Source organism: Schistocerca gregaria, chromosome 3, assembly GCF_023897955.1.
Source record: "Schistocerca gregaria isolate iqSchGreg1 chromosome 3, iqSchGreg1.2, whole genome shotgun sequence".
NCBI lineage: Eukaryota > Metazoa > Arthropoda > Insecta > Orthoptera > Acrididae > Schistocerca > Schistocerca gregaria.
The window spans coordinates 534,548,163-534,573,508 of record NC_064922.1 but is presented as its reverse complement, the minus strand read 5'-3'; the positions used below and the strand labels follow the sequence as shown (position 1 = coordinate 534,573,508).

At 39.7% G+C, this 25,346-nt stretch overlaps 1 protein-coding gene across 4 annotated transcripts in view; it reads right to left on the bottom strand.

Annotated features, from left to right (window-relative positions):
* LOC126356257 (protein melted) overlaps nt 1–25,346 on the bottom strand; it is a 235,378-nt gene that overhangs the window by 110,983 nt on the left and 99,049 nt on the right. For all 4 annotated transcript variants that reach the window (XM_050007089.1, XM_050007094.1, XM_050007092.1 and 1 more), the window contains 2 exons: nt 19,611–19,863; nt 15,513–15,613 (listed from right to left, as the gene is read on the bottom strand). In XM_050007089.1, the coding sequence (XP_049863046.1) occupies nt 15,513–15,613; nt 19,611–19,863 (354 nt within the window). The remainder of the gene's footprint in view (nt 1–15,512; nt 15,614–19,610; nt 19,864–25,346) is intronic.

The window sequence follows — 25,346 nt, the reverse complement described above, 5'->3', positions numbered from 1 at the left end:
CTAACAGAAACCTTCCTGATAGTCAGCTGGCAACATACAGATTTCTATAATTATCACCTAATTGCAAAGAAGGGAGAAAGAGGACGACACATGGGAGGAATATCTATCCTACTAAAACCCTGGATGGTGCCCACCAAAAAAATCATAAAACAAGAAAATAGTATGCTAGTAGAAGCGGCAAACGTAAATATAATTGCAGCCTATTTTAAACCGCACACAAATGCTGCAGAAATTATTGACGAAATAGTCACACACATCAAACAATGTGACAGCAAACTCACCATTATTGCAGGCGATCTCAACTGCAGAATAGACACAGAAAACTATAAAACAAAACTAGTCATTGAAACCCTAGAAGAAGATGGTTTCACCCTACTTAACGATAGGCAGATACCTACATACATATGCCACACTGAGAAAAGCATCATTGATATCGCATTAATAAGAGGTGACATAGAAGGAAGCATTCAACCAATATGACATGACTCCATTACTCCTATACGAAAGCACATTCCAATGAATATAAAAATAAATATCGTCGCGTCACCGCCAGCAAGAAAGACCCACCAAATCACACAAAGAAAAATTGATACAGAAAAATTAACAAACCAGCTAAAACAATTAACACAAATAGAAACTTTCATAGAGGAAGGAGACCTTGAAAAAGCAGCAGACCGAATAGAAGACCTCCTAAAAAAATTCAGTGATACAAACAATCCCCAAAACAAGGACGACCAAAACATGGTTCGATGCTGAATGCTACAGCAAAAGGAACACTGTTCTAAGAACCCTCCACAGACTAAGAAACCAGCATGACGAGGAAACATACAAACTGTACACAAAAGAGAGGAGAATCTACAAAAAACCCTAATAGAAGAGAAGAAAAAAGAATATATAGAAAGAGAGGCAAAAAGAGAAGTGGATGAAGCAGAGAAAGACCCATACACAGCAGCTAGACCAAGAAAAATGGCTCATACACCAAATATAGACCTGAAGGAATGGGAAGACCACTTCAGTAAGATACTGAACAAACGAGAACTCAAAACACCCCCAAAGAAAGAGAAACAACATCAAACAAAGGAAAAAGACAATACTTGGGAACCCCTAAATGAAGAAGACGTGAAAGAAGTAATAAAAGCACTGAAGAACAAGAAAGCAGCAGGACCTGATAATATATATAATGAACATATAGAAGACGCAAAAGAGGCCCTCCAACGCATATGGACCAAACTGTTTAACAAATGCCTGGAACTTGGAAGAATTCCGACACAGTGGTGACACTCGACAGTAAAAGTTCTCTACAAAGGTAGAGGAGACCCAATGGACCCAAACAAGTACAGAGGCATAGCCCTGGAGGATAATTAATTCAAGATGTTTTCAAAGATAATAACACAAAAAATCCAAGCCTCTGTGGACAGTCATCTCCCAGAACGACAAATGGGTTTCAGATCTGGAAGATCAACACTTACGGCCAGGCTTCTTCTAAACAACATCGATGAAGCGCTACAAAAGAAACAAATGTTCTACAAAGTGTTCATAGACTTTACCAAAGCCTTTGACCTATTGGAAAGAGAGCTCATAGTTCGAAAACTGGAAAACACAATGGGAGAAGATAGCATATGGGCAAGAATAATCAAGTCAATCCTCGAATACAACTTAATTACAATATCAAGACAACCTCTCTTTTTCAAACCCCATTCTGCAATCAAACAGAGTCTTACAGGGTGACCTAATGAGATCCTTGCTGTACATTCTTGCCACTGAAGAAGTACTCCGAATTGGAAAAATGAAGAAGATGTGTATGTATATGCATATGCTGACGACACAGCCATAGGTTCAACAGGCATACAGAAGCTGCAGAGAATCATTGGTGCAGTGAACACAAACTACACATAAACATAACAAAGAAAGAAATGGTAATTTTCAGAAAAGGAGGCAAAACACCCAAGAATGCAGAAATCAGTATCAGAGGGGGGGGAAAAAAAAAAAAATCTCATCAGACTTTAAATACCTAGGAGTAACATTGCAACCAACAGCCAAATGCTTCACAAAACATACAACAGAACGTGCAGCCCAAGCAATAATAGCAATACAGGACATCAAAAACATCCGCCTACTCAGTCTAGAAACAGCCATGAAATTTTTCAACACAAAAATCTTGCCAATCCTGGCCTATGGGATAGAGGTTATATGGGACCACCTGACAGAAATAAATCTAGAAACACTAGAAAAGATAAAATCGACCTATCTAAAAAGAGCACTAGGTCTCTCAAAGACAACAAGATCTAGACTAGTGTACCTGCTAGCGAGAGAGACATTCCTAATTGAAGACATCAGACTTCGATATATGATGCCACACTCCAGGGCTTCCAGAAAGCAAGATCATAGAGGACCAATGAGAAAAAATATGACCAGAGTTCTATGGCACCGAAGCAATGACGAACCGCTCATGGGCAGCACCAAACTTCGAACAGCGACATGTCGTAACTAGACTTTCTATTCACGGCTTTCATCATCTAAGCTGCAAAAACAAAACTTATCACGACCCAACCGCAACATCTGTATGTGAACTGTGTAACGAAGCCTGTGAATGATATCACATAGAACTGTGCAGTAAAAGAGTGAAATCGATAAACGAATATGCAAAAATGTAAAATGTAAATGTAAAATGTTAAGCAAAGTAACTGTATATGAATGGCTATTTGGCTGCAATTTTATTAAATATAAAATTAAGTTATGGTTGAATGAAACAGAAGAAAATGTTATATTATGTCATGGAAATGTCGTGTGGCTAGGGCCTCCCGTCGGGTAGACCGTTCGCCTGGTGCATGTCTTTCGATTTGACGCCACTTTCGCGACCTGCGCGTCGATGGGGATGAAATGATGATGATTAGGACAACACAACACCCAGTCCCTGAGCGGAGAAAATCTCCGACCCAGCCGGGAATCGAACCCGGGCCCTTAGGATTGACAGTCTGTCACGCTGACCACTCAGCTACCGGGGCGGACATATTATGTCATGAATTGGTAGCTTTGGGAGATTAAGTAAGACATCACACCATCAAATAGGGGAAAAGACAAGGTCCAGTAGGAATTCTTGTAAAGCTCATGAGTACTGAATTCAATTGATGAGGGGGGGGGGGGGGGGGGGGAGATCAATAAAAATGCAGCAAATGGAGTAGGCGAAATGGAATACAGGAGCCTAAAAAAATCTGTCCAACAGAAAATGCAAAACTGCTGTGTAGGAACAGCTAGAGCACAAATACAAGGCTGTAAAAGCATGCATGACACGATACAAGAAGCGAAAGAGGGAAAGCCAGAAGATGGAAGGCATATATGGGAGGGCTACATAAGGGAAATGAACTTGACAGTATTATGGAAACAGAAGAGAAAAATAGATGAAGGCGAGATGGGAGATATGATCGTGTGAGAGGAATTTGACAAAACACTGAGAGGAATAAGTTGAAACAAGGCCTCTGGGGTAGATGATATTTTCTCACAATTGTTGAGATCCTTGGTAGAGGCAGCCATGACAAAACTATTCTACCTGGTGTGTAAGATGTACAAAACAGGCGAAATACCCTCAGATTTGAGGAAGAATGTAATAATTACAATTACACAAAAAGCTAGAGCTGACAGTTGTAAATATTATTACCACTGTTATGTAAGTCATGTTTGTGAAAATAATTACAAGAATTATTTACATAAAGATATTAGAGCTGGTAGACACCAATCTCTGAGAAGAAGATTTTGGATCATGTAGAAAAACAGGAACATGTGAGTCAATATTGACCTCACAACTTATCTTGAACATCCACAAAAGTAAAAAATCGGTAATGGAATGTAGTCGAATTAAATCAAGTGACGCTGACAGAATGATATCAGGGAATGAGACACTAAAAATAGTCTATGAATTTTGTAATTTGGGCAGAAAATAACTGATGGTAGCTGAAGTACAGAGGATATAAAATGTACATTGACAATTAAAAGAACAGCATTTCCAAAAAACAGAAATTTGCTAACATGGAATATAATTTTCAAGTGTTAGGAAGTCTTTTCTGAAGATAGTTGACTGAATTGTAGCCTTGTACAGAAGTGAACCGTGGAAAATAAAACAATTTGGACAAGAAGAGAATATAAGTTTTTGAAATGTACGTAAATAGTGTAACTAATGTGGAGGCGCTAAATCAAACTGACAAAAAAGAAATTTATGGCGCTACCCCTAAAGGGAGGAATGTTTGACAAGAAACTTCCTGAGCATCAAGGAATCATCAATCTGGTAATGGCAGAAGTGCGGAAGAGTAAAAATTGTAGAGGGAGAGAAAGGCTCAAATACAGTAAGAAGGTTCAAATGGATGTGTGTTAGAGCAGTTAAGTAGAGATGAAAAGGCTTGAACAAGGTAGACTAGTAGAGAGGGTTACCTCAATTCAGGTTTCAGAATAATGATCAGAACATTATCATTCGATGACATAAAAGAAAGCATGGCCAGTAGTACATATACAGTGCACTGGGTGGTAAATGTAGAAAAATTACAGCTTTACAAAATTTTCAATTTTTTTTAATACTTAATAATGAAATGTGTAGTGGTTTGTTAACCTAGGTGTATGGAATTATGAAATTCCAATGTCTCATTGGAAATCAAGAACTACAAATGAAGTAACATTATGGACAGGATAATACTTCTTACACTAGTGTATCCACATAACGGTCACTCTGAAATAAAAACATACTGACTCCAAAAACCACTACAAGCATAAAGACACCTTTCCAATTCATTTTTCTATAATGGTGAACATATATCCTCTTTTAATTTGGCATCTAGACTCTGGCTGTACATAGATTGTACAACTGATATAGGTTGAGTCAGTTACATTATAACACAGTAATGTACCAAACTAAATTATCATGTAATGACAATATTATGAAAAAGATTGCTATTCACCATACAGAAGAGATGTTGAGTCACAGTTAGGCACAAAGAAAATATGGGTATACATTTAAGCTTTCAGCCAAAAGACCTTCTCCCGAAGCAGAAAAAACAGCCATTTGCAAAAAGACTACTTACATACAGATCACTGCTGTCTGTTGCAGTAACTGGACTATGGACTGCAAGTGCGCCTGATTGGAGAATCATTCCGGTGAGGGTAATGGGGGTATGGAGGGGTGTTAGGAGGTGGCATGGGGTGGGTTGAGGGGAGGGATAGCAGGGTAGGGATGGGGGAAGTGAAGTGCTGCTTGAGGGCGCATCCAGGGACATGGAGGATATAGGGTAGGGCTGTAAGGTGCAGTGGGATGTTGGGAGAGAGGGAGGTGGAAAATATACCAAGGGTCTCACTGAAGCCTTCACAGAACGAAATTACCCTCCCAACCTTGTACACAAACAGATCTCCTGTGCCTCGTATCTCCAGTCACTTACCACTTGCCACCGTATTTTACGGACTATAATTCAAGGGCATCTTACACTTGAAATTAAAACTAAAACGTCCAGTGATTTAAAATTCCCGCCAGTCTTAAAAACAGCCATATATTATTCGATGCTAGAGGAAACTTACACTATGTATCTGGACACTCCCAAAAATACACGTTTTTCATATTAGGTGCATTGTGCTGCCACCCACTGCCAGGTACTCCATATCAGTGACATCAGTAGTCATCAGACATTGTGAGAGAGCAGAATGGGGCACTCCACGGAACTCATGGACTTCAAACACAGTCAGGTGATTGGCTGTCACTTGTGTCATACGTCTGTAGGCGACATTTCCACACCCCTAAACATCCCTAGGTCCACTGGTTCTGATGTGATAGTGAAGTGGAAACGTGAAAGGACATGTACAGCACAAAAGCGTACAGGCCAAATTCGTCTGTTGACTGACAGAGATTGCTGACAATTGAAGAGGGTCGTAATGTGTAATAGGCAAACATTTATCCAGACCATCACACAGGAATACCAAATTGCATCACGATCCACTGCAACTACTATAACAGTTAGGCGAGAGGTGAGAAAACTTGGATTTCATGATCGAGTGGCTGCTCATAAACCACACATCATGCTGGTAAATGCCAAACGATGCCTCACTTGGTGTAAGGAGTGTAAACATTGGACAACCTGTTGTGTGGAGTGATGAAGCACAGTGCACAATGTGGCGATACAATGGCAGGATGTGGGTACGGAGAATGCCCGGTGAATGTCATCTGCCAGAGTGTGTAGGGCCAAAAGTAAAATTCGGAGGCGTGGTGTTATGGTGTGGTTGTGTTTTTTATGGAAGGGGTCTGCATCCCTTGCCATTTTGCGTAACATCACAATACAGGCCTACATTGATGTTTTAAGCATGTTCTTGCTTCCCACTGGTGAAGAGCAATTCGGGGATGGCGATTGCATCTTTCAGCACAATCGAGCACCTGCTCATAATGCACAGCCTGTGGAGGAGTGGTTACATAACAATAACATCCCTGTAATGGACTGGCCTGAACAGAATCCTGACCTGCATCCCATAGAACACCTTTGGGAAGCTTTGGAATGTCAACTTTGTGCCAGGCCTCGCCGACCGACGTCGATACCTCCTTCTCAGTGCAACATTCCATGAAGAATGGGCTGCCATTCCCCATGAAATATCCAGCACCTGATTGAATGTATGCCTGTGAGATTGGAAGCTGTCATCAAGGGTGGGCCAACACCATATTGAATTCCAGAATTACCGATGGAGTACGCCACAAACTTGTACGTCATTTTCAGCCAGGTGTCCAGATACATTTCAGCAAACTGTTACCTCTATCAGGTAACATTGGATTTAACTGGCAGGTAGATTGATGCAACAAACACAAGTTGTGGGGATTAACAAGCTTGCTAACATTGTCTCCCACCCGAAACACCATCACAAACCCAGAAGACTGTCTAGCCTATGATGTGCCATTGCAACAGCCTATGATGCGCCATTGCAGTCTACAGTGCCAGTGAACTTGAAATGAAACTGATTTGTGTCATCAGTTGTTCTGGTCTTCAGTCCAGAGAATGGTTTGATGCAACTCTCCATGCCACTCTATCCTGTGCAAGCCTCTTTATCTCTAAGTAACTACCACAACCTACATCCTCCTAAAACTGCTTAGAGTGTTCTTCCCTTGGTCTCCTTCTATGATTTTTAACTTCACGGTTCCGTCACACTGATGATCCCAAGATGCCTCAGAATGTGTTCTACTAACCGATCACCTCTTCTAGTCAAGTTGTGCCACAAATTCCTCTTCTCCACAATTCTATTCAGTACTTTCTCATTTGTTACATGATCTACCCATCTAATCTTCAGCATTCTTCTGTAGCACCACATTTCGAAAGCTTCTATTCTCTCCTTGTCTAAACTATTTATCGTCCATATTTCACTTCCATACATAGCTACTCTCTCTACAGATACTTTTAGAAAGGACTTCCTGACACTTAAATCTATACTCGATGTTAACAAATTTCTCTTCTTCAGAAACACTTTCCTTATCATAGCCAGTCAATATTTTATATCCTCTCTACTTCAACCATTATCAGTTATTTTGCTCCCCAAATAGCAAAACTCCTTTACTACTTTAAGTGTCTCATTTCCTAGTCTAATTCCCTCAGCATTGCCTGATTTAATTCGACTACATTCCATTATCCTTGTTTTGCTTTTGTTGAAGTTAATCTTATATCCTCCTTCCCAAACACTGCCCATTCTGTTCAAAAACTCTTCCAGGTCCCTTGCTATCTCTAAGAGAATTACAATATTATTGGCAAACCTCAAAGTTTTTATTTCTTCTCCATGGATTTTAATTCTTACTCCAACTTTTCTTTTGTTTCCTTTACTGCTCAGTATACAGTTTGAATAACATGGAGGATAAGCTACAAACCTGTCTCACTCCCTTCCCAATCACTGCTTTCCTTTTGTGTCCCTTGACTCTTATAACTGTCATTTGGTTTACACACAAATTGTAAATAGCTTTTTGCTCCCTATATTTTACCACTGCCACCTTCAGAATTTGAAAGTTTTCTCCGCCTCTACAAATGCTGTAAAGTTGTGCTACGTCCGCACTATAAAACAACAAATATTCCGTGACAACCAAATTTATTTGACCTTCTGTCACTCAAAACAAAACTTAAGTTCGACTACACAACACTTCGCAGGCTGTAGCACCAAGGAGAAATCAGAGTCACTAGTAGAGAATACAAGTCCAAACCACTGCGAACCAGTCGATACCAACGCGTCGCAAATTTCCAGCCAGGGAGGCCACAGTACGGTTCGGTCGTCGTGAATCTAGCAGCCGGGTAGTAACACAGTCATCAGCGAAGATTGAACGGGCTCAGGGAGCTCGCTTAAATCCGCAGGTCCGGCCAATCAGTGTTGGTAGATGGCGGCCTTATACGGTTGCTCACTCTGGTGGCAAGGGCAGTGCTGCCAGGGTAATCCGTATCGATAGTGGTGCGTACGCTGCCGCTCACCCCGCGACGACGCGTTCACTTGCGCCAGTTGTTGACATTGTGTGTGGCACCAGCGGTAGTCGCCGAGTGCCGCGCGTGTTGTAGCACGCCGCGCTGAGTTGACGACTGCTGTGCGGCGGCTGATACGACACATAGGTTTGTCTTTCCTTAATCTATATTCTAAGATAAGTCGTAGTGTCAGTATTGCCTCGTGTGTTCCAACATTGCTCTGGAATCCAAACTGATCTTCCCCAAGCTGTCTTCTACCAGTATTTCCATTTGTCTGTAAAGAATTAATGTTAGTATTTTGCAACCATGACTTATTAAACTGATAGCTCGATAATTTTCACATCTGTCAAAACCTGGTTTCTTTGGGATTGGAATTATTATATTCTTCTTGAAGTCTGAGGGTATTTCATCTGTCTCATACATCTTGCTTACCAAATGGGAGAGTTTGTGAAAGCTGGTTCACCCAAGGCTATCAGTAGTTCTAATGGAATGTTGCCTACTCTCAGGGCCTTGTTTTGACTTACTTCTTTCGGTGCTCTGTCAAACGTTCTTTTCCAAAATATTGCCCTCAATTACATTGCCCCTGTATAGACCCTCTATATCCGTCTTCCATCCTTATGCCTTCCGTTCTTTGCTTAGGACTGGTTTTCGATTTGCACTCTTGATATTCGTACAGGCGGTTCTCATTTCTCCAAGGGTCTCTTTAATTTTCCTCTAGGCAGTTATATCTTCCCCCTAGTGATATATGCCTCTAGATTCTTACATTTGTCCTCTAGCCATCCCTGCTTAACCATTTTCTACTTCCTGTTGATCACACTTTTTAGACGTTTGTATTCCTTTTCACCTGCTTCATTCAATGCATTTTTACATTTTCTCCTTTCATCAATTAAATTCAATATCTCTTATATTACCCAAAGATTTCTACTAGCCCTCATCTTTTTACCTACTTGATCCTCTGCTGTCTTCACTATTTCATCTCTCTAAGCTACCCATTCTTCTTCTATTGTATTTCTTTGCCCTGTTCTTGTCAATCATTCCTAATATTCTCTCTGAAACTCTTAAATTCCCACCTTTTTGCAGTTTCTTCAGTTTTAATCTACAGTTTATAACCAATAGATTGCGGTCAGAGTTCACATGTACACCTGGAAATGTCTTGCAATTTAAAACCAGGTTCCTAAATCTCTGTCTTACCATTATATAATTTATCCAAAACCTCCAGGCCTCTTCCACATATACAACTTTCTTTCACAATTCTAAACCAAGTGTTAGCTATGGTTAAGTTGTGCTCTGTGCAAAAATCTACCAGGTGGCTCCCTCTTTCATTCCTTGACTCCAGTTCATATTCACCTACTACTTTTCCAACTCTTCATTTTCCTACTATCAAATTCCAGTCCCCCAAGACTATTAAATTTTCATCTGCCTTAACTAGCTGAATAATTTCCTTTATCACATTATACATTTCTTCAATCTCTTCATCATCTGCGGAACTAGTTAGCAAATAAACTTGTACTACTGTGGTAGGCGTGGGCTTCGTGTCTATCTTGGCTACAATAATGTGTTCACTACACTGCTCATAGTAGCTTATCCACATTCCTATTTTTTTTAAATTTATTATTAAACCTACTCCTGCATTACCCATATTTGATTTTGTATTTATAATCCTGCATTCACCTGACCAGCAGTCCTGTTCCTCCCGCTACCGAACTTCACTAATTCCCAAAATACCTAACTTCCATTTCCCTTTTTAAATTTTCTAACCTACCTGCCTGATTAAGGGATCTGATGCTCCATGTTCCAATCCATAGAACGCCAGTTTTGTTTCTCCTGATGATATCCTCCTGAGTAGTCCCTGCCCAGAGATCCGAATGGGGGACCACTTTACCTCCAGAATATGTTATTGAACTGCTGCTGCAACTACTGGAAAGGCTGCTGCCCCTCTTCAGGAACCACATGTTTCTCTGGTCTCTGAACAGGCATCCCTCCGTTGTGGTTGCACCTACGGTAGGGCTACCTTTATTGCTGAGGCACACAATCGTCCCCACCAACGGCAAGGTCCATGGTATATGTTGTGTGTGTGTGTGTGTGTGTGTGTGTGTGTAACAGTACAATATTTTTGTTAGCAGCTAGTTTCGTAATGGAAAAAAATTAAAAGGGATTCATATCATGCGGGCTCTAAATTGAAAGTAATAGCAAATGCAGAACAATTTGGAAACAGAGCAGCTTAGCAGCATTTCAGCCCTCCTCCAACAGAAAAAAACCATTTGCGATTTGCAGGCTAGTAAAGAAGAACTGAAAAAAATAAGAAACACTAAATGTGCTAATAGAAGACAGAATGCTAAATGGCCAAAACTAGATGATGATGTACTGAAATAGATTCAAGGACACTGTCAGAATGGCTCTGAAATTACGACAAAAATGATTCAAATACACTTTTGTAGGCTAGCGCTACAGTGGAACTTTACAGACTTTCAGGCGGGGTTGGTTGGTGCTACAAGTTTATCATGTGTCATGACGATGCAGATCAAAACCAAAATAGCTCAGTAAATGCCACATAAGTAAGAAAAGAAAATATTTTCTTTCCATCACTTTATTATTCAACACCGAAAGAAAACCAGTGTGGAACTGAGACAAATAGCGAATATGGACAAAATCCCTCTGATATTAAAGTTGCTAAAACATGAGGACATGATAAAATGCAGTATATGTTTGTCCTTTCATGTTGTGCTGACGGGACTCAATTTCATACAATGATCATTTTCAAGTACAAAAAAACTCCAAAACCTTCTGAAATACCACCAAGTGGTGTTGCTCATGTAATAAAAGGATTGGATGGATGACGTTGGTATGAAATTATGGACTAACAGAGTGTAGGAGAGAAGGAAAAGTGCTTTACTGATGAAGAGTTCTCTTGTTGTGCTAGATCAGTTTAGTAGTCACTGAAAAATTCTATGAAAGAGAAATTGAGGTATGGAAATACAGAGCTTGCTGTTATTCTGGGAGGACTTACTTCACAATTGCAACCTCTTTATGCCTCGATGAATAAACCATTTTAAGTGTAAATGAGAGAGGAATAGAACAAATCGATGATCGATGAAACCCAACATGGATTCACACCAAAGGGAGATTTAAAACAAGCTACAATCAAACAAGTGCATCAGTGGGTACAACAGTTGTGGTCTAGAGTGTGAGCAGACATTATTGTTAAATCTTTCAAGAAGTCCATCATAAGTAACACTCTCAATGGCAGTGAAGACCATCCTGAATATAAAGGGGATAATGATGCCGACAAAGAGGAAGAGGAAGAAGAAGAAGAAAGTCCAGATGATGATTTTTAGGTATTTTAAAGGTCAGTTCAGTTTTATAAACTAAGATTTTTTTCAGGCTAGATTTGTAATCTAATGCTAAAATTGATACACATCCTTTAAAAAAAAAAAAAAACTGCTTAAAAATTAAAGTTGGTCTTACACTATGTAAAATACGGTACCCAGGTCTTACAGTCTGTAAAATATGGTACCCACCATCTAGCCACAAAGGAGCACTCCCCTCACGACTCAGTACCATGAGGACTGCAGCAACTGTATCACATTCTCCACCAGGGTTTTGACTGTCTCTCATTGTGCCATGCAATGAGGAATTTAGTACTCCCTATCCTTCCCACCTCTCCCACAGTGGTTCTACACCACCCAATGAACCTATGCCGTATCCTTGTCGACTTCTCTCCACCCCTGCTCCCAACGCTTGTCTCTTGGCTCATAAGCCTGTAATAGACTTAGGATACAAGACCTGCCGCAAACTACCTACCCTAGTCCAGTCTCAGGCCTCTCCCACCCATCAAAAATAGGGTACCACTGTACTGCTCTCTACATGGGCATCATGACAAGCTGTCTGTCTGCATGAATGGCTAGCCACAAACTGTAGCCAAGAGACAGCTGGACCACCCAAATGCATAACACAATGGCCAACACAATGTGCTTCAATTCAATGACTGCTTCATAGCATGTGGCATCTGAAGCTTTCTTATGAACACCGGCTTTTCTGAATTGCGCACGTGGGAACTGTCCCTGCAGTTTATCCTATATTCACATAACCAGTCTTTTTTCCACTCCTATGTCTCTCCTTCACACACACCCATCACCATCCCCACCCCACCCCTGAACCTCGTTACTGCAGCCAGTTGCAGCCCTACCCTGTCCCCACCATATCCCTGCATGCTACCACAAACAGTACTCCTCCTTACCCGAAACACACACACCAGATTGCTTCTCCCATCAGGCACAGTTACAGTCTGTAGTCCTGCACTGCAACCACAGTGGTTATGTGTGAGAGTTCAGCTTGTGAATGTGTATGTGACTTCTACTTCAGAAGAAGACCTTTTGTCCAAAAGCTTAAATGTATAGCGCTCTTTTCATTTTGCCTGTCTGTAACGCAACATCTCTTCTATATGGTGAATAGCAATTTATCCTCCTATTAATATTGTTGATAATCCATACTAGGCTTTCCATTGTTTTAAATTCCCATGTAAGTGAGTAGTGACTACATAGTTGCTTACTAAAGTCAATGGAAATGGACATGAAGTTCCATGCTTCTCGACAGTGTAGGGGAGCGATTCGGGAGACCCGCACCGCTGTACTAGGTAAGGTCCTAATGGAGGTAGTTTTCCATTGCCTTCCTCAAACAGTAATGGGGATGAAGGATGATGATGAAAAGGGCACAACAACACAGTCATCTCGGGCCGGTGGAAATCCTTGACCCCCGCCGGGAATCGAACCTGGGACCCTGTGCTCGGGAAGTGAGAACGCTACCCCGAAACCACGAGTGGCGCACACAAAAGTCAATAGATACTGCAAAATTAAAGATTATAGTAAAACATATCAAAACAGAAGACAAGACTGGAAGATGCAAGAAAATTATTGGTAATGCTTATTGCTGTATTTGGTTACTGAAGCCAATAGGTGTTATCATTAAGCACCAACTGAAATTTCCGAGAATATGAATATAATACAAAAGAAACTGACAGCCTCACAGCATACAATTTCAAGTACTGACTTAGCTTACAGGAAACTCATCAAAATACAAAAACCAACTAACAGTTTTTCTTAAAATACAATTAATATAATATATTGCACTGGATACATAATATATTACTTTTTAAACTAGCAAACTTTAATCTCAGGCATATATCCAGACAACTGCTCATTTCTTTCTTCAAAATGATTCGAGGATACAGTATTTTCGTGTGGCATTGAAGGAAAAAAGGTATGGACTGTTTCAAAAATATGTATTCCTGTTAGCAAACAAAGCAGCAGCACATTGAACCACTCACAAAACATACAAAAACAAAAGTTCAAATTCAAAATATTGTCACATCATCTACAAATTTCACATCCAGAACAAGATGTTTCTATTTTTCTACACTCACAAGCCACAGTCAAGGGATGAGATCATTTCTGTAATGGATGGTCAGGCAAGAAGATAGTTGGCATGAAAGTGTTATAAGGAATATGACTACATAGAGTACAATTAACTCTGTCACAATGGCAAAATTATCCATTTGGATTCTTCACAGCTATTGCATAAACTATGATCAATGCTGCTATTACAGTACTGTGGAAGTATAGTACTCCACAACGAAAATGTTACTGTTACAGATGTTTACAACATCCTTTCCTGATCATCATAGGAATTCTGTTGTGCAGCATTGCAGCCTATTTAGATCAGTACAAGCTCATGCTATATTCTATGTTGTTAACCAGACAGTTATCTCAGAAGAGTGAAGGCAAGAGTATAACTGAAGAAAGACTAAATAATAAAAGTCAGTATAACTGCTATGATGCACGACGTTTTGACTGCTGAAGAGATATTTGTGGTTTGTGTACCGGTAACATATTGCAGCAGAAACTTAAGATAATGAAGATGGCACATCATCACAGGATTAATTATTTGGAAATGTGACACTATAGAAGATTACTTTGAATACCATGGACACACAGTAAACTAATGAACCAATCCTGAGGCAGCTCAGCATCAGAACAAGACTGTCAACTCTTGTCAACCAAAATTAGTTGAAATGATTTGGTCACATTGCCAAAAAGCAAGATGAAATTGAAAGAAACAATCACAGATGGTAAAAGTTGATTGCTGAAGACCTAGAGGATGCGTACCATTGCAGTGGATAGATCAGATTAATAGTTTAAATAGGGTGTGCTTGCAACAGGCCCAATATAGAGCTTTGTGAAGACAGGCCATCAAAGGGCTTATCAATGAGGCCACTATATCCTTGTGTAGGGTTAGACCAAAGAGAGAGATCAATGTATAGTACCCCCACCTTCCAGCTCCAGTGCCCTTGCATAAACCATAAAGCAAACAGAGATGAGTGTGGTACAAAAATCTCCTCCCATTGCAACTGCCTTCAATTCAGACCTTTCTTCACCTGGTCTCTTCATCTTCTTCATGGTCTTCCAATTGGTATTCATTCACATTCAGTCCATCCTAGGGTTCTTCTCACACAAGTCCAGCCCTTTGTCCACATTGTGTGAGATGCACAACAGCATGAAGTAGGGGGCTGCCTGTAGGGGCCAAATACAGGGGGGACTGTGTGTGTAACGGGATCACTACAATTGGTGTGAAGGCCTCGCAGGAACCCTGAAAAGTAAGCCAGTGGAGTTCTGGTGAAGCTATGAAGGCCCAGCAAGCCAGCTGTGGACAATCCATTTGCTTTCAACAATAAAACGAGCCTCAGATCATACAAATAGATGGGGTAATTTAGAAATTAACTTGTCTGCTCTGTAACAAATGATGAGGAGAACAAATACAGACTGTATAGAGAAATGCTTGGAGGGAAAGTTTATCAGCAACCAAATTTTGAATTTCAGATTCTGCTCAATTTTTATTTTATTTATTTCGAGACTTTTAATCACTCACATTTGGTAGTAAATCCTACCAGTGACATATTTTACCAGGCCACAAAATGCATCAAATCATGAGAAATTTACAAAAGCTGTTACACATTACTCTACTTTACATAATCTGCATATTTTTTTTTTTTTTAAAAAAAAGGCAAAGAGGTACCTCCTGCTTGGATAACTAATGGACCTGGTTGAGTAGTGGGCTGCGGGTATGATGTAGAGATTGATAGCATTAGGTCATCTCTCAACCCTGTACCACTGCCCCTGTGAACATGAGGAAAAACATAAGACAATAAAGCAAACTCTGAACAGTACTTTAACTACTCATGTTTAACTGCAAATATTATTGACATTAATCTGCATGATGTATCAAGATCTGTGTGTCAGCCAATTATTACATACACAAGAAACTTAAAACAGCACTTTTATTTACAAAGAAACAGAAACTAACATCAAACAGTTATATGGTGTAAAATTTTTGCTCCTAAATCTGCAAGCAAATTATACTTGTGAGAAAGTTAGCTATTATATGGCCAAAGAAAGACAACGAATTACAAATGTTAAAATTCAAGCTTTAAAAACAAAAGGTTCTTTCCTGAAAGATGACAAGATCAAGACTAGGAGGGGTCTCTCATATGTACAGCATGTGGTTCTTGCCTCTCAGAATTTATATTCCAATTTTTCTCTTTTTAAGCACACAATACTGGAAGAAAAGATGTGTAAGTTAGACGTAATCTGGCAATGGGGCAGGTACATGCTCTGTATGCCTGATTTCTATGATTCAGGCGGCACACGAAGTAAGAAACAGCACTGTAGAGGCTAATGCCAAAGAAGACCTGCAATTTGAGAACCGTAAACATCACATTGCACTATGCCTGCAATATCTATGTGGAAGGACCTGGATCTCATTAAGTTCTTCGGCACTCATGTATCCAGTATTAAGTAAATTGTATGAACGAACATTATTCCTGCACATTTTCTAATTGCATAAAATATTAAGGACTTCAAATAAGTTGCAGGGCATTAAAGAGCAAAATTGGGAGATATGACAGTCAGTGCCCTTATTTGTGTTGAACATCCAAAAAAAAAAAAAAAAAAAAAAAAAAAAAAAAAAGAAAAAAAAAAAAAAAAAGAAAAAAAAGAGGGAGGAGAGAGAACTGTTAGCAAACACTCCAGCAGTGAGTGTTTCTTTAAGGCTGACCTTGGAGATCTTACCTGCAGAGTCCCTTAGATGAAGAGTCAAACAATCTAGCACTGGCTAATGCTCCATTTGCTCTCTGCCTGTATAAGAGACTGCTGTATGGCACTGAATGTATGAGAGTCAGTCAGAAGTAATACCGCCTATTTTTTCCTCCTTAAATAAAGTTTGTTAAGTGAAAAATTTGAATTTGGTATTATTCCACAAAGCTTCTTCTCCAATCCACTGCAGTAATAACATTCTACTTCAGCAGATGCCAGTATCACAGTCACTTGCAAAATGGCCAACTTCAATGTCTGTATTAGAGAGCGTACTGTGATAGAATTCTTGAATGCAGAAGGTGAAATACCCATTTGCTTTCATGAAAGACTGAAAATATGTGCGGTGATGCAACAGCGGATATCAGCACTGTTAAATAATGGGTTCATTGCTGTTATGAAAGTGAAAGGCAAACACTGCTCACTGACGAAGCACGGCAGCAGGCCAGTGACTGCTGTGACTCCACACAACATCCAGCGAGTTGACAACATCACTCGTAGTGAGCACCAGGTGACTGTAGGTTATCTGTGTCACATTACCTCCCTTAGCAAAAGGCAGTGTGATGATGATTATTCAACAACTTGTTTACTCAAAGGTTTGTGCAACTTGGGTAATAAGAATGTTAACCAAAAGAATAGATTGTCAAAATTGGATGGGAAGTCTTGCCTCATCCTCCACACAGTCCTGACTTAGTCCATAAGACTTCCATCTGTTCAGGCCACTAAAAGAAGGGCATCATGGGATTCAGCTTGAAGATGAGGATGCTATGAAAATGTCCATGTGTTAATGGGTTTGGAAGCTGAACCACGTGGTATGAGGCAATTCTACATGTGAAAATAAACCAAAAAAGTTCTACGAACATATGTCCAATTTTTTATAATTACAGAACTGAAGACAAGAGTGAATATTACTTATTGAAATGCTGTGTAGGTGCTGTGGTGGACAGAATAATGGTGGGACAGGGTTGTGGGGGTTCTCCAACAGATGGCAGTACTGTGACAACAGCTGCAGGTGTACCCAGTGTGGAAGCGTGGATTGGATCAGTGAGAAGCCCTGAGGCCATGTGCATCTCATGCTTCAGTGTTGTTCAATTAAGCAAGTCCATTGTGTCTGAAAATACCAACATGCCACATATGTTCACCCATGCAAAAAACGCAGACATGTTGTTTACGCACAGGTACTGTGATAGCAGTGCTGTGAGGCTGTGACAGGTTACCAGAGATGTTTCCCTGATTGACAAACCTTGTGCCAGGATACTTCCCACAGTTTTTCAAACATTAGTGAATGCGGAACACTGCCCAGTGTACAGGTAACATCAGAACATGAGGCTGTCCAGTCACTTGAGGAAAGGGAAGACATCATTCGAATGGTACACCAGAACCCCTCCACCAGTACAAGGCACATTAGCCATCAGCTCAACATTTCACAAACATGAATATGGCATATTAAATTCCAAGGGTTTGTACTTATTCTATGAGCAGCCCATGTAACATCTGCATGCATGTGACTCAGTAAGCAGACAACAATTTTGTGAATGGTTGGATATACACAGAGACTGTGTGCAATATACTTTATTTACAAATGAGGCTACTGTTGCACGCAATTCTATCATGAACACCTGCAATTTTCATGCACTGGCAATAGAGAACTCTCATGGCACTGGGAAAACACGATTCCAAGTTAGGTTCTCAGTGAATGTCTGGAATGGTATGATTGATGACCTTGTGATAGGGACTACCTTCCTGCCAAATCTCATGACAGCCAAAGCATGTGTACATTTCCTGGTAGAAGACCTAACTGCACTTTTTGAAGATGTGGCATTACAGCAACAATAGCAAATGCACCTGCAACAAGATGGATCACCAATTTACTGTACCAGACCAGTATCCCAGTAACTGAACAATACATTTTGTCAATGGTGGATTGTCCATGGTAAACCCATTAACTGGTCTGCTAGATCACGCAATCTAACCCCATTAGACTTCTGTTTATGGGGCTGGTTAAAGAGGGATGTGTACTCTACGAAGGTACTTGTTGCTCATATCACTGATGCTATTGCCCACATTAAAACCGCTATTGCCCACATTAAAACCAATGGAGATGATGTTCGATCTGCAACGTAATACATCCTCCAATAAGTTGACAAGTGTGTTGAGATGGGTGGGGGACTTTTTGAACACCTCTTGTAGGATGCATCAGTCATCTGTCACACCATTATTCTGTTCGGCACAGCGCCTACACCGCTTTTCGACAAGCCTTGTCTTCATAATCATTTGTGGTTGTGTGCAGCCTTCAACCTGCTCCAGTTCTATAATGACAGAAAATTGGACACATTTTCACAGCATCTTTTTTGTTTATTTACACATGTAGGATCGCTTCATAAATTATGTCAAGCTCCTGTTGAAAATCATCCTGTGTTTGTCCTGGTGACATTTCAGTAGTACTACAAAGCAGATTTGGTAACATTAGAATACACAGCCTATCATTCTGAATCTTGTGTCACACACTCTTTCTGTTAAAAGTAATACTTGTGCATTACACTGCGAAGATTTAAATGTTTTTCTGCATCAATGTAGTCTTGAGGCCTGAGGAAGACCACACACTGTCCCTCCATTTTTAGGTAATAAACCTATCCTACCTTCACATGTAATATAGCATGGCCAGGTAAACTGAAAAATGAAACAGATGTCTATTTGGAGTAAAGGAGACCACTCGCTGAAAAGCAGAAGCACCGAGTCGTCAATATGCACTTGCAAAAAGAAAGAAAATTTGCTATGTCTTTGTGGACATAAGAACTACAGAAAAATCTAAATTTTTGACAGATATTTACTTAAAGTGAATGTCTCAATCTCTACTATTAATATAGTTAAGGAAAATTAATGTTCATTATTTCACGAGGCTCCTGTAGCTATTTATTTAGGTGAAAATAGATCACCAATATCTTTAAAGTGGCAAGAGAAATGAACAAGTTATATGGGCCATCTTATTATCGAGTATGGAATTAGAAAACAATGATTGGCTCACATGCTATTTTTGCTTGGTGATGCTGTTGTGGTGACAGTCACACCACCACTCGAGACATGTTGGTGATGTGGCACCGCTGCGGCAACAGCTGACGCATGGTACTGTCTCCCTCCACCTCCTGCTCCATTGATAGCTGTAACACTCCTATTTCCACTGGCTGCAGTTGCAACAGAAATCTGGTTTATCTGTTGGCTTGAACTCAATCTTGTCATGCTCTTATGCAAACCTCCCACAGATCCAACACGACTGCCACCTGAAAAAAGTAGTTTATTTTTTTAATTTAATGTTAGTTGTGGTCATGATAGTTTACAGATTACATTACCAAAGTGTACGAAATTGTACATGCAAGGAACATCATCTTATGCAAGGACCAACACAAAAGAGATCCTTCACCAAAGAAGATGAAGTAAATATTCCAGAATTCAAGTCAAGAGCAGCTACCAACATGAGTAACTTAGAAGTAGATATCCTTGGAGTAGTGAAGCAACTTAAATCACTTAATAAAAGCAAGTCTTCCAGTCCAGGCTGTATGCCAGTTAGGTTCCTTTCACAGTATGCTGACGCAGTATCTCCACACTTAACAATCATGTATAACCACTCACTCAACAAAAGATCCATACCTACGGACTGAAAAGTTGCACAGGTAAGGCAGTAGGAGTAAGCCACTAAATTACAGGCCCAAAACATTAACGTCGATATGCAGCAGGATTTTGAAACATATATTGTGTTCAAACATTATGAATCACCTTGAAGAGAATGATCTATTGACACACAGTCAACAAGGACTTAGAAAACATTGTTCTTGTGAAACACAACTAGCTCTTTACACATACGAAGCATTGAGTGCTATTGACAAGTGACTTCAAATTGATTCCGTATTTCTAGATTTCCAGAAGGCTTTCGACACTGTACCACAAAAATGGCTTGTAATGAAATTGGATGCTTATGGAATATAGTCTCAGTTATGTGACTGCATTCATCATTTCCTGTCAGAAAGGTCACAATTCATAGTAACTGACGGAAAGTGATCGAGCAAAGCGAAAGTGATTTCTGGTGTTCCCCAAGATAGTATTATAGGCTCTTGCTATTTCGTACCTATGTAAACAATTTAGGAGACAATCTGAACAGCTGTCTTGGGTTGTTTGCAGATGATGCTGTCATTTATCGTTTGGTAAAGTCATCAGAAGATCACAACAAATTGCAAAACAATTTAGAAAAGATATCTGTTGTCCGCAGCTCGTGGTCTCGCGGTAGCGTTCTCGCTTCCCGAGCACGGGGTCCCGGGTTCGATTCCCGGCGGGGTCAGGGATTTTTCACCTGCCTCGTGATGACTGGGTGTTTGTGTCGTCTTCATCATCATCATCAATCATCCCCATTACGGTCGGAGGAAGGCAATGGCAAACCACCTCCACTAGGACCTTGCCTAGTATGGCGGCGCGGGTCTCCCGCGTCGCTCCCCTACGCTCGGTAAACGGAGTATGGGACTCATCATCATCATCATCATCATCTGTATGGTGCGAAAATTGGCAATTGACCTTAAATAATGAAGAGTGTGAGGCCACTCATATGAGTGCTAAAAGGAATCCGTTAAACATCGGTTACATGATAAATCAGTCAACTGTAAAGACTGTAAATTCAACTAAATATCAAGGAATTACAACTTAAATTGCAAAGAACACACAGAAAATGTTGTGGGGAAGGTAGAGGAAAGACTGTGTTTTATAGGCAGAACACATAGAAAATGTAACAGACCTACTAAAGAGACTGCCTACACTACACTTGTCTGTCCTCTTTTGGAGTACTGCTGCACAGTCTGGGATCCTTACCAGATAGGATTAACGGAGTACACTGAGAAAATTCAAGGAAGAGCACCACATTTTGTATTATCGCGAAATAGGTGAGAGAGAGAGTCATTGATATGATACAGGATTTGTGGTGGACATCATTAAAACAAAGGTGTTTCTTGTTGTGCTGGAATCTTCTCACGAAATTTCCATCATCAACTTTCTCCTCCGAATGTGAAAATATTTTGTTGATGCTGACCTACTTAGGGAAAAATGATCATCATAATAAAATAAGAATAATCAGAGCTTGCACAGAAAGATATAGGTGTTTGTCTTTTTCTAAGCAGTGTTGAAGATTACAATAATAGAGAATCATTGTGAAGGTGGTTCGATGAACCCTCTGCCAGGCACTTATGTGTGATCTGCAGAATCGATGTAGATTTCTCCCTGTGAAATTACTACTACATCTAAATAATGCTAAAATTTCTTACAGAGAAAACAGTAAAACATAAGGTTGATAATGTGATAACATGAAAATCAGTTAACTTAGATTAGTAAATCATAAGAAATACATACACAATATTATCAGTTACAGAACGACGCTCTTTGGAGCAGGCATGTATGTTTACTCAGTGCCCTCGTAAATATAGGTGTTTTCTCATGGAAAAACAATTTCCTAAGGCAATACTATAGCTTAAATAAGTGAATTATTATCTACTGTGATCTATATATTGAGTGTGTCTCTTTTACTTATGTAGTTCTTGTGAAAAGTTAACTGTTCTAAGGTGCAAGCTATTGGCATGTGTGTTTACTCAGTTTGCTTGTAAATGTAAGTGTTTATTCATGGAAAAATAATTTATTAAGGCAATATTGTAGCTTAAATACGTAAATTAGTATCTATTGGGATCTATATATTGAAGGTTTTGCTTTTACTTGTGTAGTTTTTGTGAAAGAATAATGGTTTTAAAGTGCAAGCCTTTGGTGTGGGTTTGTTTTTGTTACTGACTGCAATAAGTTATGTGATTATTCACACTGTTGGCAGAAACTAAATCTCATATCTGTGCTGTGCCTGTTGATGCACTTGGGAGGTGGAGTTACACTAGTCATGGTCTGCACCTGAATAGGAGAGGGAAGGATAGATTAGTTGATCTTCTTGCAGAAAATGTAAGGGGGGGCCACATGTACACCAGACAAAATACCTGTGATTACTGGAGTCAGAAGGACACATTTTTTAGATTAGGGTCAGGTTACAGGCAGAGAGTATTGAAAGAGATTGATACAGAACAGTGCCATAATGTCTGTAGCAGTATCCAAAGAAATAAAATTTGTGTGTTTCATCAGAACATTAGAGGACTGAAAAATAAGATAGATGAGCTTCTTGTGTGGCTAGAAAATGGTGTAAATTCTGAAGGTATAGATGTTTTGTGTCTCTCTGAACACCATGTAACTGCAGGGATGGAGAAGTTAAATTTAAGGGATTACAGATTACCATCTTATTCATGTAGAGTCCACATGGAAAAAGGAGGAGTTGCTACTTATACAAAAACTGGACACAAAGTCAAAAATATAGAATCAAATAGTTTTTGTGTAGATCAGATCCTTGAAGCATGTGCTTGTGAGTTGCTACTGCAATATACTTCTATAGTAATTGTAACAATCTACAGATCACCTCTAGGTAACTTTCAGCTACCTGTCACGCAAAAAGAAGCAATTAGTGGTTTGTGGTGATTTTAATGTAGATTTCTTAAAAGATACGGGCACAAAAATTAGCTAGAATCTTTGTTTGGTTGTTTCAATCTAGTATCTGTTGTAAATTTTCCAACTCGTGTGCAGCAGGATAGTAGGTCACATATCGATAACATTTTCATAGACGGTGCCCAGGCAGAAACAATTAATGTGTACCCAGTTGTTAATGGGCTATCTGATCATGATGCACAGTTAATGGAAAAAACACATATAGCACCTTACTGTATTCAGGCAGGTTCATACAAGGCAGGGAGCCTTATTAATACGAACAGGATACAGAGCTTTAAGTGCACCCTAGAAGAGGTAGAATGGGATGAAGTATACACAGAAAATGATGCTGATGTCAAATTCAATTTATTCCACTGTAAATTTGTCTCAATATTTTAGAGTTGCTTTCTTGAAATGTTATAAAAAAAGCCATTACAAAGTCAAGTAAACCACGGATTACTAAGGGAATTAAGACATCGTGTAAGAGGAAGAGGGAAATATATGGACAGGGCCAGAAAAAGTCAGGATCCGACGTTACTTGATTACTACAAAAGACACTGTAATATTTTAAGGAAAGTCATTAAGAAGTCGAGAAGCTTATGTTTTCTGATAGAAATTAATAATGTGGATAATAAAATTAAAACTATATGGAATATTGTCAAACAGGAGACAGGGCATCCTGACAGTGCACCGCATACCATAGCAATACAGCTAAATGATGATGATGTGAGTGATAATTCACAAGAACAATCACTTTCTGAATGCAGCAGCAAAACTAGGGTTAAAGGGTTCAGTCGAAGAAGCAAAAAAAAAAAAAAAAAAAAAAAAAAAAAAAAAAAAAAAAAAAAAAAGTTTTAAATGTCATTTAGAAATAGCACCAACATCCCCCACTGAAATTAAACTAAACTAAGAACTAAACTCCTCCCGAACAGGCCATGAAGGCCCAACGGTACCGACCAGCCGCCGTGTCATCCTCAGCCCACAGGCGTGACTGGATGCGGATAAGGAGGGGCATGTGGTAAGCACACCGCTCTCCCAGCCGTATGTCAGTTTCCGAGACCAGAGCCACTACTTCTGAATCAAGTAGCTCCTCAGTTTGCCTGACAAGAGCTGAGTGCATCCCAATTGCCAACAGCACTCGGCAGACCGGATGGTCACCCATCCAAGTGCTAGCCTAGCCCAACAGCGCATAAGTTCGGCGATCTGATGGGAACTAATGTTACCACTGCAGCAAGGCCATTGGCCACTGAAAATAAGGGAATTATAAATATACTGAAAAACAAGAGCTCATGTGATGTTGATGGAGTCTCTCACAGAATTTTGAAGTGTTATTCTAATTTAATAAGTGGAGTCCTTAGCGATATATGTAATGCTTCGTTGGCACAGGGAATTTTTCCAGACAGATTAAAATACGCAATTGTCAAACCTCTTCATAATAAAGGGGACAAGAGTGACCTAAATAATTATAGACCAATCTCATTGCTGAATTCATTTTCTAAAATATTCGAAAAAGTTATGTATTCAAGAGTAGTCTCACATTTAAGTGAAAATAATTTACTCAGCATGTCACAGTTCGGATTCCGGAAGGATTACTTGACTGAGAATGCTATCTACAAATTTACCCATCAAATAGTACAAGCCCAAAATAACAAATTATCGCCAGCTGGTATTTTTTGTGATCTCTCCAAGGCATTTGACTGTGTGGATCATGTCACACCCATAGAAAAGCTCAGGTTTATGGAATTGAAGGCTATACACACAGCTGGTTTGAATCATACTTAATGAACAGAAAGCAAAAAGTTGTGGGGAATAGCATAAATAACGTTGTGAGGGAGGTAAATTCTAGCGAATGGGGAGTTATCACAAAGGGAGTCCCACAGGGTCCAATTTTAGGTCCTCTGTTGTTCCTTATTCATGTGAATGGCCTCCCACTGAACGTTTAGCAAGCAGAACTAGTACTTTTTGCAGATGACACGTGTGTTATAATAAATCCCGTTCCAGAAAAAGCAGCTGAAGATATTGCTAAGGATGTCTTTCAAAGAATTACTAAGTGGTTCTCAGAAAATGGGCTCTCCCTTAGTTTTGAAATCACTCACTATATCCAGTTCTGTACACCGAATAGTCATACCGACAATTGATGTAGCATATGAACAGTGCTCAGTTAACAGGGTAGATTTCTCCAAATGTTTTGGTGTTCACATTGATGACAACTTGAACT